The 20,294-nt window shown below is 39.1% G+C and overlaps 1 protein-coding gene across 1 annotated transcript in view; it reads right to left on the bottom strand.

Annotated features, from left to right (window-relative positions):
• Nucleotides 1–20,294, bottom strand: part of Hil (peptidase hillarin) — a 296,767-nt gene that overhangs the window by 93,436 nt on the left and 183,037 nt on the right. Inside the window, exons 2-3 of the mRNA XM_090383747.1 lie at nucleotides 6,565–6,681; nucleotides 3,862–4,146 (exon numbers count right to left, since the gene is read on the bottom strand). Coding sequence (XP_090239873.1) covers nucleotides 3,862–4,146; nucleotides 6,565–6,681 — 402 coding nt within the window. The remainder of the gene's footprint in view (nucleotides 1–3,861; nucleotides 4,147–6,564; nucleotides 6,682–20,294) is intronic.

Genomic DNA, 20,294 nt, shown 5'->3' with positions numbered 1-20,294 from the left:
ATGGGCTCAGTTATTCATTAGTAGTGAGAGTGTAAAGTGCTTGCGATGGCATCGTGGTCACGAAATGAGATAAGGACAGTTTTGCGGTATAATTTCGTGCGTAGTTTAACCATAGACCAGTGCTTAGAAGAAATGACTCTTGCACTAGATGATGATTGTCCACATCGTACAACGATATTCAGGTGGTATAGAGAATTCCAAAGGGGAAATTTCACTCTGGAGGATTCTGAGAGGCCGGGAAGGCCACGAACGTCAGTTACGGAGGAAACCGTTACTGCTGTGAGGAAAATGCTTGACGAAAACAGGCGAGTGACCTACCAACAGATAGAGGATACTTTGGGCCTAAATGCACCAGCAATTCTTTCGATTCTGCAAAATCATTTGCACGTGAAGAAACTTTGTTCTCTCTGGGTGCCACATCAACTGACTGAAGAGCAGATGACACGACATGTGACTTGGTGCCGGGAGATGTTAAAAAAGTTTGATAAGGGACAATCTCGGTATGTGAACAACATCGTGACAGGTGACGAGACTTGGCTGTACTATTACGATCTGCTGACCAAGGCTCAAAACAAAGTTTGGGTCTTTGATGATGACGACACACCCATAATTGTCAGAAAATCCCGATCTGTAAAGAAGAAAATGATATCTGTATTTTTCAAATCGAGTGGAATTGTGGAACGTGTCGTTTTAGACACGCAGAAGACAGTCACAGCTAAGTGGTATACTGAACAATGCCTGCCTAAAGTCATTGGATCTATGAAGAACCTGCGGCCAAAGTCAAGAATGGACACCTGGTACCTCCATCACGATAATGCTGCAGCTCACCGCGCCAAAGCCTGCACAGAATATTTGACCACGACAGGACTGAAACTTCTCGAGCACCCTCCCTACAGTCCAGACCTTGCTCCCTGCGACTTTGCACTGTTCCCGCATGTGAAAATGAAGCTAAAAGGAGGCGGTTTTCCAGTGATGAGGACATTCTACTGGCTTGGGACAACGAGTGTGCTTTACTCCCTAGTGAAACTTGGCAGAACTGGTTTAAAGATTGGTTTCGGAGGATGGAGAGGTGTATTGAATGTAGAGGATATTACTTTGAAAAAATTAAATAAACAAAGCTGTATTGCAAAACTTTCCTAGTACCCTTTGTACTAGTTCCAATTCTTAAAAAGTCACGTAAATGCGACTCAGACGTGATCGTATTTTTTTTTTTTATTTTACATATTTTATTTTTGAAAAGGTCTGCTTACATATACATGTACTTCCGAAAACTGATGTAACCTTTCTTGCAAAATTTTTAATTTTGGATAATCTAACTCAGATAATTCAGGACCAAAGTTGAATAAAATTGAATTATATTTTCATTTTTAAATATTGTCTTCAGTGCATCATTAGACTGAAGATCTACCAACTCTAATCGTAAATTCTCTTCAACATCTTTGACGGGTACGTCAAACGGATTTTGAAAAAGTTCAAACTCCTTTGAATGATAATTAAAATCATAAAATCTATCCGCAAAATTTTCCTGCAACAATCTAACGTTTTGAACAAAATTTTCAGTGGAAAAATTACAACTAGGCATATTTTTAGATAAATTTTTGCAACATGGAAAATGTGAAAAATTATTCCGAAGTAGTTGACTTTTAAATAACTCCAGTTTTATTTCAAATGCTTTAACAGCATATTGCAATTCATTGACAAGTTTGTCTCGTCCTTGTAGTTTCATATTAAGCGAAGTAAACCCTGGCTATTTTCTAGATTGGTTTCTGTTTTTTTAAGAAATTTTGAATGTATTGTGACGTTCGTTATAGTGAATGTTCATAAAACGAGAGTTGCCTGTATTACAATTTTCAAATTACGATTATAAACTATTAAGTTTTGAATTGCTGTTGCAAAAGAAACATGAAATCTAAGGTAATAAAAAGAGATTAAATTCGTACATGCTAACAGCCTCCTCTTGCCGATGCTACCAGAAAGCCTGTATTCACAAAAAATGTGAATACAGGCTGCCAACAGTTAATTTATAGCAGAGGGATTAACTCCATTAGCCAATAGGATAGTGTCATGTTTTTATCCTGGATCTGGAGTTCATGTATAGTAGAAACGAAGGGTGATCTTTGCTCCCTTACTCTGCACATCAGGGTTTATGTGCAGACTGGTTCAGGATCTTACCGATACTAATCATCAGACCATGCTACTGGTGCCAGGTTTTATCCTGGATCCAGAATTCTTGTGTAGTGGAATCCTAGGGTGACCTTTGTTCCCATACTCTGAACAGCACGGTTGGTGTGCAGGCTGGCAAGGGATTAGGAAATCCCTAATTACTGTCTCTAACGCCTATTGCCATTTAATGACAGGGTCAATATTAACGGATTATTTTCACGATGTTTAAAGGAATAGCTTTGAGTGGATATAACAGAATTAATATCTAAGACTAAGCTTACGACACAGAGGCGTCAACATTATAATACAACAATATTAATCAACCGAAGAATGTTAAAATAATCTGTAAAATGTGTTTTTCATAAATTTTATTGTGATCTAATATAAACATTAATTTTTACTATGTTTAGAATCGTTAAAGAATTTTATCTGCGGGCCGTAGTTTGGGGACTCCTGATTTAAACCATTTGAGCTCGGAGCCTTGCTTGGCAGAACCGGTTGAACATGTTTGTGGCCGCCCTGGCGGGAGCAACCCCCAAGAAGGCCGCAGTGTGGTTGCAATCCTTCTGGGGAAATGTGAGGGGGGGGCGTGATAGCGGTGATCAATATGGTGGTCAGAGTTGAAAGAGAAAGAATGAGTTGGGCAGATCATCAGTTTCTGGTAGGTTGTAGTAGATCAGTTTAATTGTTGACCTTCCCTGATGAGTGGGTTCCATGCCTTTTTAGGCTAGTGGAACAGGTTTATGTGAGTTTGGAAGTGGTATGCTGAAGTCCACTTCAAGTACTTCTGGGAAGTCAGGGGAGAGCCAGTCACTGCCTAGTTTACTTCTGCCGACACACTCTGATACTAACCAGATTGGTGTGTGTAGATATTACATGTAAGAGTGATGTGGGAAAGGTAAACTAGGCATATATGTTGATTTTTTTTTTTTTTTTTTTTTTTTTTTTTTGGTGCATAGAGGGCCCCAAAATTGTTTGACTTACTATGACTATAATGAGATGTCAATGCTTTTTCAAAGAATATTTGGATGCTTGCTTCCTTTCGAGTAGTTCAAGAATATTTAATTCTTCATATGATGTCATTTGTAGGAGTAAGTCGCACTTTTAATATCGACTATCCATGATTATTTTAGCCAGGCTAATTCAACAAATTTTTTTGAAACGAAACGGCTGGAATGGATCAAGTTTATATGCGAAGCTTCGAACAACTAATGTTAGTTATCCTCGGCGGATACCACCGCCCAGACGGCACTTTTTCGAAGATATCCTCCGAGAATATGTAACACTAGTTTTCTCTACTGGGGAAGCATTGTTTATTCGAGGTAATGCAAAACAGGCAAACTAGTTGTGAAGGAATTCGCAATATGAGATGTAACAAAACGATGCCAATCTACTTCGGTGATTTATTGCGAACTAAAATGATGCTTTGCGCTAACCAGATTGTTTGTGTAATTTTTTCATTAATTTGTATCCTGCTTCCGTTTTATATATAGATAGAGTATTTTTAGAATCGACTATCCGAAATACGAGTACCTTTGGTCCCACCTGCTTCGAGTAATCGGGATTCTTATATAATCTGTAAAATTAGAATTGCAATAATGATCTTACAAACATTTGCAAGGACATTTTCATTTAATATTATTTAATTACAGAGAAAGAGAGAGAGCTAGAATATCCAAGTTTACTTTTAACTCTTACTTTTGCAAATTCGTGTCGCTTTTCGTTGATTAAGTTCAACATTTCTTTGCTGTGTCTTTCCACCAAATCAGCTGTAGCTGCACGCTCTTGCTCAAGTAATTTTCTGGTAAGAGATTCTTTCTTCCTGTCGAGTTTTATCGTCATGTTTTTCTCTAAGTCATCCTTCTCCTTTTGGTGACGCAAAGTAAGCGCTTTTTCCTCTTCACTGGATATTTTTCTTTTTTTCATCCTTATTTCATATTGGAATCGACTAGTGAGTTTTTCCAGTTCTCGTTCCCACTCTTCCTGTATTAAAAAAAAATACACAATGAAAATTTAAAGTTCAGTTAAATAACACAAGCATACACAGTTAAAGCATAGTTAATTATGATTAACTATAAATAATTATTTGATTGTAATTGTACCGATTATTTTACAAGAGTGTTGATTACCGTTTATTGATAAACGGAACCTCAGATGTCTTTAAATCTAAGAAACCTGGCATAATATTGAGCGAACACATTGGTTTTAATTATGAATCGGGTTCTTCTGTGGGTTCCTTTGTATGAGATTATTGCGTCAATCCTAGATCTCTATTATATCTAATTATTGTTCAAAGACGATAATTTTTTTTAAAACTTAGTTGTTGACCTGTATAATATCAGTTTCAGTGACAAATACGTGCTACTTAATTTACGAGTCTCGGATTTTTCTTTCCCTCACATATCAATATTCTTATTCCTTTTGAAAATTCTTGAAAACATTTTGCTGCCTTAATTATTTTATTCAATTAACTGCCTTCTAGCAGATTAAATCGGTTCATTTGATAGCTTATAAAGAGGGACGTGCTACTTTAACATGTCAGAATGGTGGATTGCGAGGCGACCGTTTTGATTCAAAAGCTCGCCAGATATTTCTTTCGCCAACATTTCTCTTAATAATGCAGGAACTCAACCAGTGAATATCTGAGGACTCTCCATCCCCATTGAAAGGTCACCTGATCCAATACCCCTGCATGTGTAAAGTTCGGAATGACAATATTTGTTCGCGAATGGAGAGAGAAGTTTTTTATGCGATGCCCACTTTGGAAGCCAGTATTCCGATGAAAAAAAATCGGGTTTCTTAAGAGCGGCCAATGCCCAGATTTCTGATGCATGTAGTGTTAATATTTCTTTTGCTGTTCCTGGTATCATGGACACGGAAGTCTTTGTTGGCTCTCCAGCGAAAATACACACTCTACTCCAGCGAAAATATCATTATTAATGTGAAAACGCAAGTTTGAGTGAAGTGCGATTCCCAAATTTTTATTTTCGACGGACTGGGATCGGGCTCCTCTGGAAAGAAATTAATCCTCGTTGGTGTTCGCTTTAGAAAGAATAACATCGTTATTGATTTGTTGGAATTCAGGTGAAGCCCATACTGATCTACATAACTTTTTCAATAAACTGATGTTATTATTTATCATTGTTGTGATGTTTGCAGGATCAGAGGCAGGTGTGATAGTTGTCAGGAGTTTGATGTCATCGGTATACATTAGAATGTCATACCTACCAACACAATTTGAATAAATATTGAAAGATGCGAATAAGAGCCCAGATGAAACTCCACCACCTTGTAGTGCATTAATGTGTCGTGTGTAGCTGCCTCTCATCTCGAGGTGCACAATTCTGTTAATAAGGCATTAATGCATTATAGCCATAGCAGCTTATGTGCCATTAAACCACCATAACATCTGTTAATAAGCAGAGAGTTGAAGAAGGCCAACAGTTATCCCTTGATTTTGAAAAACTGCTCGAGTAACGCTAAGAGGGCAGTCACATTTGATGCTATCAAATGCAGCTTCCAGGTCTGCAGACCACAGAAATTTCAGCTCTGGCTTCAAATGTCTTTGGAATAAGAATGACAATAGGATTTCCATAATGTTTTATATGATGTCGACGTGTTTGGAGTGAAGAGATTCGCCAAGAGATTTTTTTTTGCAGTTTATTTGATTGATTTGGTAGAACATAATGAAAACAAATCAGGTCTGGTAAGATAGTCATCACTTTAATCTTATCGACCTTTCAGCAAAATCGATGTGCTTAAAGTGCTTAGGCATTGTAGGAGTTTTTGTCATGGGTCTTATCGTGTATTTGTTCCATGCTGAGGGTAAAAATTGGGAGAGCATAGAGCTGAAGATTATAGCAATGGATCAAGATGGAAAAAAAAAAAAAAGAACTAAGGCACTTAACAATGAAATTATATATGCAATCTGCTCTTGTTATAATTGTTGCTCGAAGGACTTTATTGTTGTCTGGAGAGATGTTGTCTTCTGATGCGAATTGTTTGGAATTCAGGATATCGAGCAAAACTATGTGGTATTTCCGACTCATTAGTTTGAAGAGAATTCTCTGCTATAAATGACTCCAGTTTTATTTAGATGTGGAAAAAGAATTTGTCCATAATCTGTACAATATGTTTTTGTATACACTGTTGTTGAAGTACAAAGTTTATCAAATCATGGGCATGAAGCTATTTCATAATTTTAATATAATTCTGAATAAAACAGTGCTCATAAGTGCATCAGATAAGTTTCTCAGTCTTTATTAATGCGAATAAATATTATTAATTGTTGCTGAGTGTCTTCATTACTTGCCTCTTTATTACAAATGGAAATTTTAGGTAAATTCTGGTGTATAGTAAAGGAACTTCACTGTAGCTACATAAAATAAACTTTAATATTACCTGTATTTGTTGATTGATGTGCACCTCTTCCTCAGCGCGTTTCTTTGCAAATTGCCTATAGAGAGCATCTTCTTCTACTCTGTGCCGCATTTCCAATTTGGTTTGAGTCTCTTTGTCCTGAAAGATTAAAAAAAATCATTATTATGAGAGAAGTGTGTATAATGTAAGAGTGGTTCAAAAATTCAAATGAAACATGGACTTCTGAAATGTTCCAATATGTAACAGTGCGAATTAAGTAACGCATATATCTAACGAACGCAGCTCCCTCCAGGCGCTATGTTCGTTAGGTAGGTGCGTTATGAAAGCAAGAGGTGTGGGGATAAATAGCAGCGAATCCATACGGGGGGAGAGAGAGAGAGAGAGAGCAGGTATTTATTTAGTTATTTATTCAGTTTTTAACCCTTGTACAGAATTTTCGCCAGGGGGGGTTACAGATTTTATACCTATTTTGATTAGCGATTACATTAATATAATATATGGGCTTATTAATACGGCGTATAACAAATGAGATTGCGCAATAGCATTATAGTTAATAGATGTCTTTACCATTTATATAATTAGAAATTATGATTTAATATCATACTTGGTTGGAAGGAGTGTACAAATTCAAATTATGTAATAAATAATTTGAATTATTTCGACGCAGCTTACTGAAAAATTGATATTGTTTTATGAAATAATGCTACTCTGTGTTATGTTTTTTCTGTTGACCGTCTGGGGACGCTGTTGTTCCTCCTATGACAGTGCCAGAGCTTGGGCTTAATTACTTTAGAAACAACTACATTTGTCCACATAGTCAACCTAAGGCAAATAATATCGCTTTTTAATCGGATAACATTACCCATTAGGCGAATCTGTATTCTATTAAACACTCAAAGCGTTATCCTGACCGGTTTCGGAACTGTTTAGTTCCATCATCAGATAGCAGGTAGCCTCTATTTAGCGACCTTGTGTCGAACGGTGAACGAATGTATCGAATCTAAACAAGCAGTCAACCGGTAGATCGGAAGAAAACTTCCGATTGGAAATGTTACTTACGTCACGTGTATATAATTAACTTATACAAACGTGACAAAATTATATATACAATTATTACTTTTATATAATAAGCTACGTTTATATGAGTATATAGAGTTAAGACAGTAGACGCTTTCTGCATATGCGTAAAGCATCTGTTGTCTGCATTATGCCCATCCCCATATGGACATGATGTAGTCGACTCCCAGTGGACAGATTTTCATGAAATTTTATATCTGAGTCATTTAGAAAGTTTTTTCTGTGTGTCACCCAAAATTTTATTAAAATCGCACCAACAGAAATTCGATAACTTTTGTTTTTCATACAGTTTCGAGTTATCTCTGTATATTAATCAAAATATGTTTCAAATCTCAGTCTCACTTTTCGTTGTGGAGCCAAACAGAGTCAGATTGACAAGTTTTTCAGACCCACCCCCATAGATTCTGATGTGGGTCATTACTCGAGAGAGAAAAATAGAACCAACACCGAACTTTCGGTATATTTCTTTGATCCCTTGGAATCGCAATTCCAAGGGACGGGAACGTAATCCCCGATTGCGATTTCGTAGTCCTCCTGATGTTTCCATCCCCTTTCGGCCCCAGAGAAACGTTGCAATAAATTTGGAATAGCTGATCCGAATCTTTTGAAGATTTCAGAATTTTTATTTCGAATATTCTTATTGTACCTTTACACCAAATTCATGACAACAATTAACTCTGCGCCTGTGCCCCTCTCCCAAGTAAAGGATGTCACATAAATCCGACCTCACTGCTATCTATCATGTGACTATCACATGGTAATGTTCACATGATGGGTAGCTATAGTAAATACTTTTTTTTTTTTTTTGAGTAAATAAAGAAGCATTTAATCCCTTTAATTCCTGTTATTTGATAGTTGAACGAGTCTGAAATGTAATGCAATGCGAACATTATCTAACTTGTTTCGCACTGATTTTAAATATGGGAAAATGTTTTCTTTGTTTTTAATAAAAATGCAGAATTACAAAATTAGATCTCTTCAAAAAAGAATAGCATGTAAATGTTGAAGTTACAGTAGATTGTCGAGCTAACGGCACACACAAAAAAAAAAAAACAAAAAAAAACGGCAAGTCACGTGATTACTATATTTGTTAAGTTCGCCATTTTGAAAGTGAATTCTGTACTGATATCACGGATTATACGCTGTTTTATTTTAAAACATTTATTTTAAAATAAAAACTCCTCATTATGGCTCATAATGTTAATAAACCTTATACAGAGAAGAAAAGAACAACATTAAAGCTTAGTGACAAACTTTATGTAATAATAGAAAACAGAACGATAGTAAGTAGGAGTGTAGAGTATAACAGAATATGATATTGGATCGTCACCATGTTTATGTTTTTTATGTGCAGTTAATAAAATTGCATTCTTAATCAGCCTCATTATTTTTGCATTGAATATATTAAAAATAAAACTTTCTAGATAACGGAAAAATCGAAATAATGGCATCTTGAATCCCCGAAGGTGCCATTATTCTGAAATAGATTTATAGTCTACTATAATAGATTTATTCCTTCGGTAGCCATGGTAAATACTTCTTGAGTAAAATATAGGTTTTTCTTCGCTTATTGTTTTCACGGATTTGTAGAAAACTCATTTAGAAAGTCTGATGTTGTTGAAACAGAGATGAGAAACTTTTTGTACATATTATTATTTTTGTAAAACTTTAACAGTGTATTAATTATAGAAAAAATTTGTTTTCAATTTTATTCTCATATGACTTATTTAACTCTTTTCAAGAGGGTTTTTTTTTTTTTTTTTTTTCCCCAAATCATCATCTGTCATCGTTCCGCTATTCTACGGGTCGACGTATGAAGCTCGCCATCATGCCCTGTCCGTGTACTTCTTTCCGTCGTTGATTTCACTCCAGTTTCCTCCTCTCTTAATGACATCGGTCTTTATCATGTCTTGCCATCTCACTCTTGATCTTTTGTCCCTTAATTGTAAATCAAACATGCTTCTTGGCAAACGCCTCTCGTTCATCCTCTTAACATGTCCAAACCATTTCAAACGGGACCTTTCAATCCTATTCTGTAGTTTTTCAACCTGAATTCTCTCCCTAATCACATCATTCCTGATTTTGTCGCGTCTTGTCTTTCCGGCTATGTTTCTCACAAATCTCATTTCTTCCCCCTGAATTCTGCTTTCATCCTTTTTCCTCATAGTAAAAGTTTCAGATGCATACGTCAGAATTGGTTCGTAATAGGCCTGATATATAGCCTTCTTACACTTCAGTGGTATGTTCCTGTCCCAGATCAGATCTCTTGTCTGCCTATAGAAATTCCCGCCCCCCCTTGTATCCTTCTACTTATTTCTTCGTCTATCACTCCAGTCTCTGTAATGGTGCTTCCTAGATACTTGAAATTGTTAACCATTTTTAGCTCTTTCCCTTCCATTGTAATGTATCCGTCAAGCTCGCCACTCCTCTTCAGAACCATTACTTCACTCTTCTCCTGACTAAAAACCAGTCCAAATTCATTGGCCATACTAGCCCATATATCAACTTGCCGTTGCATTTGTTCCCTGCTCTCCCCATATGCAGAGATCATCTACGAAGAGCATGACTTTCATCTGGTCCTGTCCAAGTTGTTCCACCCCTCTGCATTGCACATCATTCATGACAGCTATGAATAATAGTGGTGACAGGATGCCTCCATACCTAAAACCTGATGTTATTTCGAAGCTCTCCGTCAACCCCATCACTGTTCTTACTTTGCTCACTGTATTGGTGCACATATTCTCAATTCTCTCCACAAGCTGTTCCTCTATCCCCCACGTTTCTCAAAACCTCCCATACTTTCTCTCTCTTTACGGCATCAGACGCTTTCTTTATATCCAAAAATGCCATCCATAATTCTTTACTGTGTTCGTAACACTTTTCCATTAGTTGCCTGATGCAGAAAATTAGATCCACCATCGATCTGCCAGGCCTAAAGCCATACTGTTCCTCGGCCGTCCTATTTTCAATCGTTCCTCTTATCTTCCGCTCTAACACTCTCTCATACAGCTTACTCACATGTGATGTCAGTGTGATGCCTCTATAATTGGAACAATTGGAACACTTTTTCCTGTTCCCCTTCTTGAAAACGGGATGATCAAACCTTCTATCCAGTCCTTCGGCACCTGTCTCTCACCCCAGATCTTACAGAACAGTCTGTATGTCCACGCTGTCCCTGCCTCGCTTGTAGCCTTCAGCATCTCTCCATTTATCTCATCCATGCCAGCAGACTTACCTGTCTTGATGTATTTCCATGCCTGCACTTCATCATTCCACGTCAAGTCTGTCTGCTCTCTCTCTCTCTCCGTATCTTCTCTTCTATCCCCTCTTCTATGATCAGCCTGTCTTTCTCCCTTTTGCTGGCTGTCCTGCACGTTCAACAGATTTTCAAAATACTTCTTCCGTGTTTATCTTATATCTTCATCCTTGGCCAACTACTGGAAAGAATAAATGTAGTTGGCTTACAGAAATGATGCAAATGCACTAACTTGTACATTAGTTAAACTATTTACGTAACCTGAGGCTTTAGCCATAAACTGTACCGTAATCTTCATTCTTGATTATTAGGTTCTCATCCATCAAATATTTGCTCTATGTTCACGGTTTCATATCTCCCTTTATTTTCATCATTTCTGTTCTAAAAGTAGGTTCTGAATGCATTATTCTTGATTTTCACAGCCACTCTCGTCCTATCATTCCACCGTAGGGTTTCTTTCCATCTCCTTCTATTGCTTGTCCTTCCACAAACCTGCTCTGTCAGTCTTACTATACAGTCTTTGAATGCTTTCCATTCTGATTCCAAGCTGTTCACCATTGTCTTAGGTAAAACCTTCCTGAACTCTTCACTGAACAATCGCCCCTTTTTCCTCTTCTTTCAACTTCCACACTCTTAGTTTTCTCTCTCTTGTTATTTTGATCCTCTTCAATTTAGGGAATCTTAAAATTCCAACAACTAACCTGTGATCACTACCCAAGTAGACACTAGGAATGACCTTTATTTATATAGTCAAGGAGGGATTCCTGTTGACCGTCCCAACCGTATCTTGACATTTTGTGACTCTGTCTCTTCTTGAACCAGATGTTTCCTATGACCAATCTGTTCCGTAAACAGAAATCTAACAGCCTGTCACCATCATCATTCCTAGGTCCCCAAACCAGCAAACCAGTTTAGCTAAACTAAACCAGCTAGAGTTTATTATCTTTCGAATGAAGTGAACGATGATTTTTAACGAATGAATATTTCGATTATTAATCATTTGATTGTACCTTGAGTAGCTGCCCGGCTTATACTTATTGCCGTATTGATAGCGGTGTTCGTGGATGGCGATTACTACTTGAAACGGAAAACTTCAATGCCTTGAAACGGAAGGCATTGAAGTTTCCTAAAATCATATTGCCGAAAGTTAGCAAAATTCTGACATGGTAAAAATGCAGAGGCATCAAAACTCGTTACAAGGTGAAAAAACATACACCCCATCAAAACGCCAAAAGATTCTGAATTCCGACATGGTCATAAAGCTGACTACAGTAGTTGGTGTTTCAAATACTAACAGGAATTAAAATTCCGACTTTTTATATACCATGACAGAGATTATTACTGACCTTTTTGGAGAGGTCGGAGGGAATGATTATATTCGATTTCTTGAAAAGTACCCTTTCGAGGTTGTCAATTTCTTATAGCAACGCGCTTCCATATTTCCACTTCTGTCACACTATGAAGCGTGACAGAAGTGGAAACTAACAGTATAGGAATTATATTGATACGTACTTATAATGATTAATAATCAGGCTGAATAATGTCATCATCAGAATGAATCCAAAAATTAAAATCTACAAAATTAAACTACTGTACATTGTTTGCTAACTTGACATTAGGGGCGCCATATATTTAATATGGACTTCCATCCATCATGATATTACCAAAGCGGCGATTAGAAGGCAAGTTTTTCTTTTTCTTTTTTGAAAGTTGCTACGTACAGATACGCAGTTTTCTTTATTTTTTTAAATGTTAAGACGCTTTTTCCAACTCTCGACTTCCCTGTGGTATAAAAATGTAATAGATTCATTGCTTGTTTGAAACTATAAATAATAAAATTAAATCTAAACACTGTTGTTTTCATAAAGTTATTGTAGTGATACTGACTAATAATGTCAGCCTGTAGTTATTTTGATTAGTGGCAGTGTGTGTATATTTATTTCTTACCCATATCTGTCGCTGTATTATGGCTGGTTCAAAGAGTGATTTTCCTACTTCCCTATTTACTTTCTTTAGCCAGCGTGTGTGTGTGTGTTTTCATAAGATAAGAGAGTAATATTATCAACCCACATGTTTACCAGGTTTGTGCATCATGTAGCGTCATAGTTTGTAACTCTCAGTTATAGTCTTCTACTTAACCAACACCATTCCCCCTCCTCCATTATCCTTAGATAAGCCTGCTTAGCTTACCTTCCGTGTTGTGGACCAAGTCGTTCACTGGCTGTAATAGTGGCATAACTCAAAAATCGCAATTCTGAGATAATCGATGAGAAAAATTTGGCTTTCAAAATTAGTTTAGAATTGAATAAATTATGTGATTGTTGAAATATATTGCGATTCATCTCATCATACCCAGTGGTACTCAAAATTAGGTTGGCTTGATCAACATACATTCCCTTAGGGGTAACCAAGAATACTTGAAAATATAACCCCCCCCCCCCTCTTTTTGAGTTGTGCCACTATTGTACCAACAAACACTCGAAATTTGTAATTTGAATCTCCTAAAGATGGAAAGTAATTAGGATGAAGAACAACAAAAAAAAAAAAACATTAAACAAGAGCTTTTTTGATATTCATAAACTCAGGAACTGTATAAACTGCATTTTAATCTTTGAGAACTTCATTGTGGTAAGGCATAAATAAGGAAGAAGTTAGTACGTAATTATTGGTGTACAAACAAGCAAAATGGAAGAATTTAGTCATTCTTAGGAAAATTTAATCCTTAAAAGTAAATTAACTTTTAGACTTATAAAAGCCGACATGCCATTTGGGAATTGTGTTATTGTTCAACAAACAATACTGTTTGTTGAACAGTATTGTTTGTTCACTGTGCTTCTTTTGGGGTACATCACAAACTGGGTCGTTCGTGATGGATGGATGGACAACTTCTGATCCCCGCGCCATCACGTTCAACATGGAGAGAACATTACATCGTACAATCTCTTCCAGGCAGACACTTCACCGTTACTCAGTGAAAAAGGCGAATTGGCCACTGTTCAAGGACACACTACGCGATTAGTGTGTCCTTGTCTGATGAATTCCAACTTGGACTCCCACCAGCGTAAAATCACTGATACTATAGTTAATGCAGCCATTAAGCGCAAAAATCCTATACCGGGTGCTGTGCCATGGTAGTCCCGGGAACTGCAGACCCTTAGAAAAGAGGTCAACCAAAAGAGGCGTATCTTCCAGAGAGCCAGGAGGTCCTGGCCTGCAGCAGAAGTAGAATACTTCAGCAACCAATACAGGGAAGCAGTGGAATTCCTATACGGCAATGATCAGGCAGGGGAAAAAACTGTCCTGGGAGCACCTTGTCGCCACTGTGGGCAACTCTGACCCATGGGGGGATTGTTTATAGGATAACAACTAGAAAACTCCCTAGGGAAGAGGTAATTCCTTCTACGAAGACACCTGAAGGACAGATGACAACGACGTAGCAGGACTCCATCCGTAATATCTTGGATGTCATCTTTAAGCAACTATATCCGGATCGCACCACCAAACAACTTTATCTGTAGAGGGAAAATGCTCAGTATCACACCATAGTGGTAGAACCACCCTTCACTATATAGTAGCTCACTGCTGCAGCCTACAAAATCAGGAATAAGAAATCGCCCGGAAAAGACCTAATTGAGCCAGAAATTGTCAAAAAAAAGTCATTGAGTATGAACTTGATCTCATTCTAAACCTCTATAACCACTGCCTGAAACTGGGGGCATTCCCAACAGATTGGAAAACTGCATTAGTCTGCTTAACACTCAAGAATCCGTCCAAACCACCAGAACCCTATAGGCCTATTGCTCTTGCTCTGTTGTCCGTCCTGAGCAACGTGTTGAGCAGCTACTTCGCCAGAGATTAGAAACCCACTACGAAACTGCAGGGCTGGCTGCTCCAAACCAATTTGGTTTCAAGCCAGGAAAATCAACTGTTGATGCACTGGGAAATATTATAGCCACAGCTACAAACTGCAACAATAAATACTTCTTGGCGATATATCCGGGGCCTTCGACGCCTTATGGTGGCCGATGTCCTGGGTCGACTCAGACGAGCCAACATCCCGGAGAACCTATATAACTGCATCAGTAGCTATCTTCCAGATAGAAACATCATGGTGAACACCCCCTACAGTCACGTTTTAAGACATACACTGTGCTGCTACTTTATTAGGTACACCTACCTAGCACCGTGTTGAGCCTCCTTTAGCCTTCAAAAACAGCCTGAATTCGTCTAGACATGGATTGAACACGATGCTGAAAACGTGCAGGAATGCAGTACCATGCAGACATGAGTGTGTCATGCAGTTCCTTGAGATTCGACGGAGGTTTAGGCTTGCAGCGAATAGCCCTTTACAGCTCGTCCCAAAGATGTTCAATAGGATTGTGAGATCCAGGGACTGAGCAGGCCACTGCAGCAAATAAAAGTCATTGTCATGTTCCTGGAACCATTCCATAGTGATTCGGGCTTTGTACACCGGCAAATTATCCTGCTGGAAGTAACCATCTGACTGAGGATAAACTGTCAACATGAACGGATGCACTTGTTCAGCAGATGTTCAGATACGATGTGGCATTCGGACGTGAATCTATGGGTATCAATGGACCCAACGTGTGCCAAGAAAACATTTCCCACTCCATAACTCTGCCCCAACGTGTGCCAAGAAAACATTCCCCACACCATAACACTGCCCCCAACACCTTGCACAATAGTCGTCAGACATGACGAGTTCAAGGATTCATGTTGTTTTCGCCAAATTCTGAGCCTTTCATCAACATGATGCACCAGGAACTTCGACTCGTCAGACCAAGCAACTGTTTTCCAATCTTCGATAATCCAGTGCTGGTGTTGCTGTGCCCACAGGAGGCGTGCTCTCTTGTTCTTCATTGATTACAAATGTACGCGATGTGGCCGTCGGCTGTTGTAGCCCATTCGCGACTAGTGGTCCTTTGCGATATTTTGTTCTGCGCACCAAGGTTGTATTCTGACGTGATGTGCGACATTGTGGCCCGTCTGTTTGCTTGCACAATTCTAGCCATCCTCCTCTGACCTCTCTCATTAACAAGTGATTTTCTTCCACATGAGTGCCGTTGAGAGGATGTTTTCTGTTCGTTGCACCATTCTCGATACACCCTTGAAACTGTAGTGCGTGAAAAGTTCAGGAGAACTGCCGTTTCAGAGATGTTTTGTCCAGCACGTCTTGCACCTACTACCATGCCACGTTCGAAGTCCGTTAGATCACTCCTTTTCCCCGTTCTTGCTACGGTTTGTACACTTAACTGATACTAGAAATGTTGTTCTGCTGCATTTATATCCACAACTGTGGTCATGTCACTTGCAAAGTTGTAGGACAAACCATTTGTGTGCACAGCAGGGGTGTACCTAATAAAGTGGCAGCACAGTGTATATACCGAAGCTGTCTGCAGGGTTCCGTTCTAGAGCCCCTGCTCTGGAACTACGTGCTGGATGACTTCTTGAACATTGACCTTGGAGAAGTCCAATCACAAGTGTACGCGGATGACCTGATCTTGGGGCAGACTCCAGGGCTCTCTTAGAGACCTATGCAAATCGTGAGCTGATAGTGCTTCAAGGATGGGCTACTCATAACCAACTGAACATCTCACCTGCTAAGACCTGCTCTGTCTTATTGAGGGGCACGCTTGCACCAACCAGACCACCGCATGGCGCCTCCGTAGCCAGGTGGGAAGGAGCAGCAGTGCGTACCACACGCTTCTTGATTAGACCGGGGTTCGAGCCCGTCACCACCAAATACGGAGGATGCGGAAAGGTCAGGGAATGACCACCGCATATCCCGGAGCAATATGGCCTTAGTTGCTAATGCTCCGAAAAAAAAAAAAAAAGACCACCGCAGATAAAGATCCATGGCACTACAATAAAATAAAATAGTCAATCCACAAAAATCTGTCTTTCCTACAACACCTTGTCAACCTACGTAAGAAGATCACAAACTACACTGCCCTAGTGGCCAGGGGTTACCCTGGACTGGGGCCTCAAAAAGCGCACCCTGGCGCTCTTCTATAAGGCAGTTTTTATCGCTGCTATCACTTCCGCTTCCGGGGTGTGGTTCGCAAAGACGCAGACCGTCGTCAATCGTCGAAAGCTAGAAACCATCCAGCGCTCTATCCTCCTAACAATAATGCGAGCTTATCGCACTGTCTCAACCCATGCCCTGCAAGTCCTAGCAGGTGTACTACCGTTAGACCTAGAAATTGTCCGCACAGGTCTACTCCATCAACTCTCCAAAGGAAAACCAGACACAATATTAGACTTCACCTCTGATCCAACAACAGGACTGCAGAAGAAAAAGAGACATTACCCATTTAACACAGGTCTCCATTCCATTCCATTTATTTGTACACAATTATTTACAAATTATATACAAAACGTACAAAGAAGATTTATATACATTAGCATTCTCATTACACATATATAAGATACTATATTATATATGAACGTGTGTGTGTGTGTGTGTGTGTGTTTGTGTGTGTGTGTGTGTGTGTGTGTGTGTGTGTGTGTGTGTGTGTGTGTGTGTGTGTTACCTGTATCAAGGGTGGCTCCTAGGCCTAAGCCCATCTCCACCTTGCACGTCTGTGTTGGTGCATGGTGTGTCAGTCCACAAGGCGTCTCTGTAGCCAGGTGGGAAGGAGCAGCAGTGCGTAGCACACGCTTCTTGATTAGACCGGGGTTCCAGCCCGTCACCACCAAATACGGAGGATGCGGAAAGGTCAGGGAATGACCACCGCATATCCCCGGAGCAATATGGCCTTAGTTGCTAATGCTCCTAAAAACCAAAAATAACATAATATAACATAAGTGTCAGTCCACCTCGCCACCAGGGAGCAGCCAACACCTAGGCAGCCGCTGCCCGCTGCCAAGTACAAGCAGCGGAGCCTGGATCTACTATCACCTTAGTGCCTTGTGCACAAATCCCGCACAGGTCTTTTTTTTTTTTATTACATTTTTATTACATATATACAAACACTTTCTATTTACAATCATCGCATTCTGCGCAAGAAACAATTTTAATTATACAGCTTCACTTGAAAGCAATAAAACGCAATAAAAGATATTCTATGTATGTATGTATGCGTATGAACTTGTTTTTGGGTGGCCCCTAGACGTTTAGTCGAACTCCACCTTGGAAAAAAAGTAACTGTCTACACTCTACAGCGATCAACACCCAGTCAATCACTGCCCAATTCTAAGCATGAGGAGTTGTGCCTGGTTCTATTATCTAGTGCTGCTGCACCAATTTGTCGTCCAGAGGAAGGAGTGCAATACCAAAGGACAGGAGCCCTCAGGCTGCCCAACCCGAGGGAATAAATAAATAAAGAGAAAAAAAAATAATAAAAGAAAGAAAGAAATAAAAAATTCTATGTATAGTTAATACCATTATATACATTCTATATTATTATTAATTTAAGAACACATTTAGTTTCTAAGTTAACAGCTGTTTGACCTAGTAAGGTAGAAATATAAGTTCATGACTACGTCAGTCTGTTGTCCACTTCTAGAATTAGTAGACAAGGTGTGTCTTCTTTTAAACACCTTGTCAGAAAAAGATTGGAATGCTGCAAAGTTCTTGGCATCTTGAATCAAAATATCGAGGTTGTCAGTCCTAATAGGTTGAGTGCTGTTAAATAGTTCTTGTCTGAAGTCGTCATAAGCTGGGCAATAAAGCAGAACAAGTCTCCAATTTTCTACTGCCCCACAAAAACACAAAGGGTCAGGTTCAAGTCCAAATTTACACAATTTATCCCGCAGTGAATCATGTCCAGTTATTAAATATGACGTTGTCATTGAAGGATAAAACCATCCCATAACTTTCTTATTTACAGCCAACGTTGCATCTTCAATGAACTCCCTGGTAGTGAGTTCTGTTTCACTGGATTGCCATCTGTATTTCCACTTCTCAGTGAATTTTTCCCAAAGATTAATTTTCTCCTGCCGAATGCCCATGGCCGGATTACTTGCAGTGTCGAGGATTTGAGTTACCAAACCTTTCTTTAAGTTAGAAATCATGCCTCGGTATGCCACATAAAGGTCACTCGGAATACAACCTGAGATCACTTGTAATGCATTGGTTGATGTTGTTCTGCAGCATCTGTGTGTTGCCAATATCATTTTTCTCTGCAATGATAAAAGTTTGGCCTTCACTGTGACGTGAGTAACCCTAGGAAACCATATGGCAGCCGCATATATTACAATTGGCAAAAATATAGCTTTATAATATAATGCCAAAGTTTTGTGCTTAATACCCCATCCAGCTCTTGAGAGCCTAATCACATTGGCAGTAAACTTGATAATCTTTTCAGCTAAGCCCGTCACCTCTGATCCAACAACAGGATCAGGATTTACGTGGGGGATAAAAGAAAATTTATCAATTAAGAGACCAAGATATTTATTTTAAGAAACAATGAATTTGGACATTGCTGATATGAAGTTTAGGAGGTCTGTTATAATCCAGTTTATTATTGAAGATCATTTTCGTTTTCGTCTCAAAAATTTTTAATTTCTTTATTCTAGACCATTCCAGCAAATCATCCAGGATTTCTTTCCCATGTGTTTCTAGCAGAAGTCTTGACCTGCCTGGTATGCATAGCACTAAATCGTCGGCATATGCTATTTTATTGCAAATTTGACTTTATTTTAGTAACCATTGGTCTAAAAGAGAATTCCAGAGGAGAAGCCCAAGTACCGAGCCTTGTGGGCATCCTCTGGAAATGAATTTTGAAAATACCGAATGTTGTGAGATGACTTTTATCTGCCTATGTGAAAAATAAGATCTAATAACCTGATATAGTAAATCATCACATTCTACCTCTTGAAGTGACCTGAGGGCGCTCTCCCACCAGAGTGTATCGAAAGCGCCCTCAAAGTCGATAAAAACAACCATCATGTATTTCTTGTCTGTAGTTTTACATAGATTCACCAAATTTCTGAGAGTGGAGGAGCCTTTCTTAAAGCCGAATTGTGAATTAGAAATCATATTACTTGTAGCCAATACCTTCTGTATCCTAGGGGTCTAGCCAGGTCTGGCAGACTAGGTGGACAGAGTCTACAAAGGGGGCCATAACCCGAAAATTTCTTCCAGAAGTCCAACCAGTTTATCCCAAATGCCTGCCATGGTGCTCCCCGGGCCTACAAACTACCTTCCTTCTCACAGGGCACAGTTCCATTCGTGCAAAATTGACTTCCTTCCATATAGCAGACAACCCTCTGTGTGACGGTGGATCCCAGGAAACCTGGGACCACCTTACGTACCATTGCCCACTTTATGAAGATCTCCTATGCATTCTCATTACACAGATTCATTACCTTCTGCAGGATCAAGGAAACCATCTTCTGGAACACGAGCAACACCACCGCGCCTTTTCCAAGTTTTCCCAAGACCTTTTTGGCA

This window comes from Mastigoproctus giganteus, chromosome 10 (assembly GCF_048544385.1).
Source record: "Mastigoproctus giganteus isolate SK-2022 chromosome 10, ASM4854438v1, whole genome shotgun sequence".
In the NCBI taxonomy this organism is placed as follows: Eukaryota; Metazoa; Arthropoda; class Arachnida; order Uropygi; family Thelyphonidae; genus Mastigoproctus; species Mastigoproctus giganteus.
The sequence above is the reverse complement of the archived record's forward strand: the minus strand, read 5'-3'. Positions and strand labels throughout refer to the sequence as shown.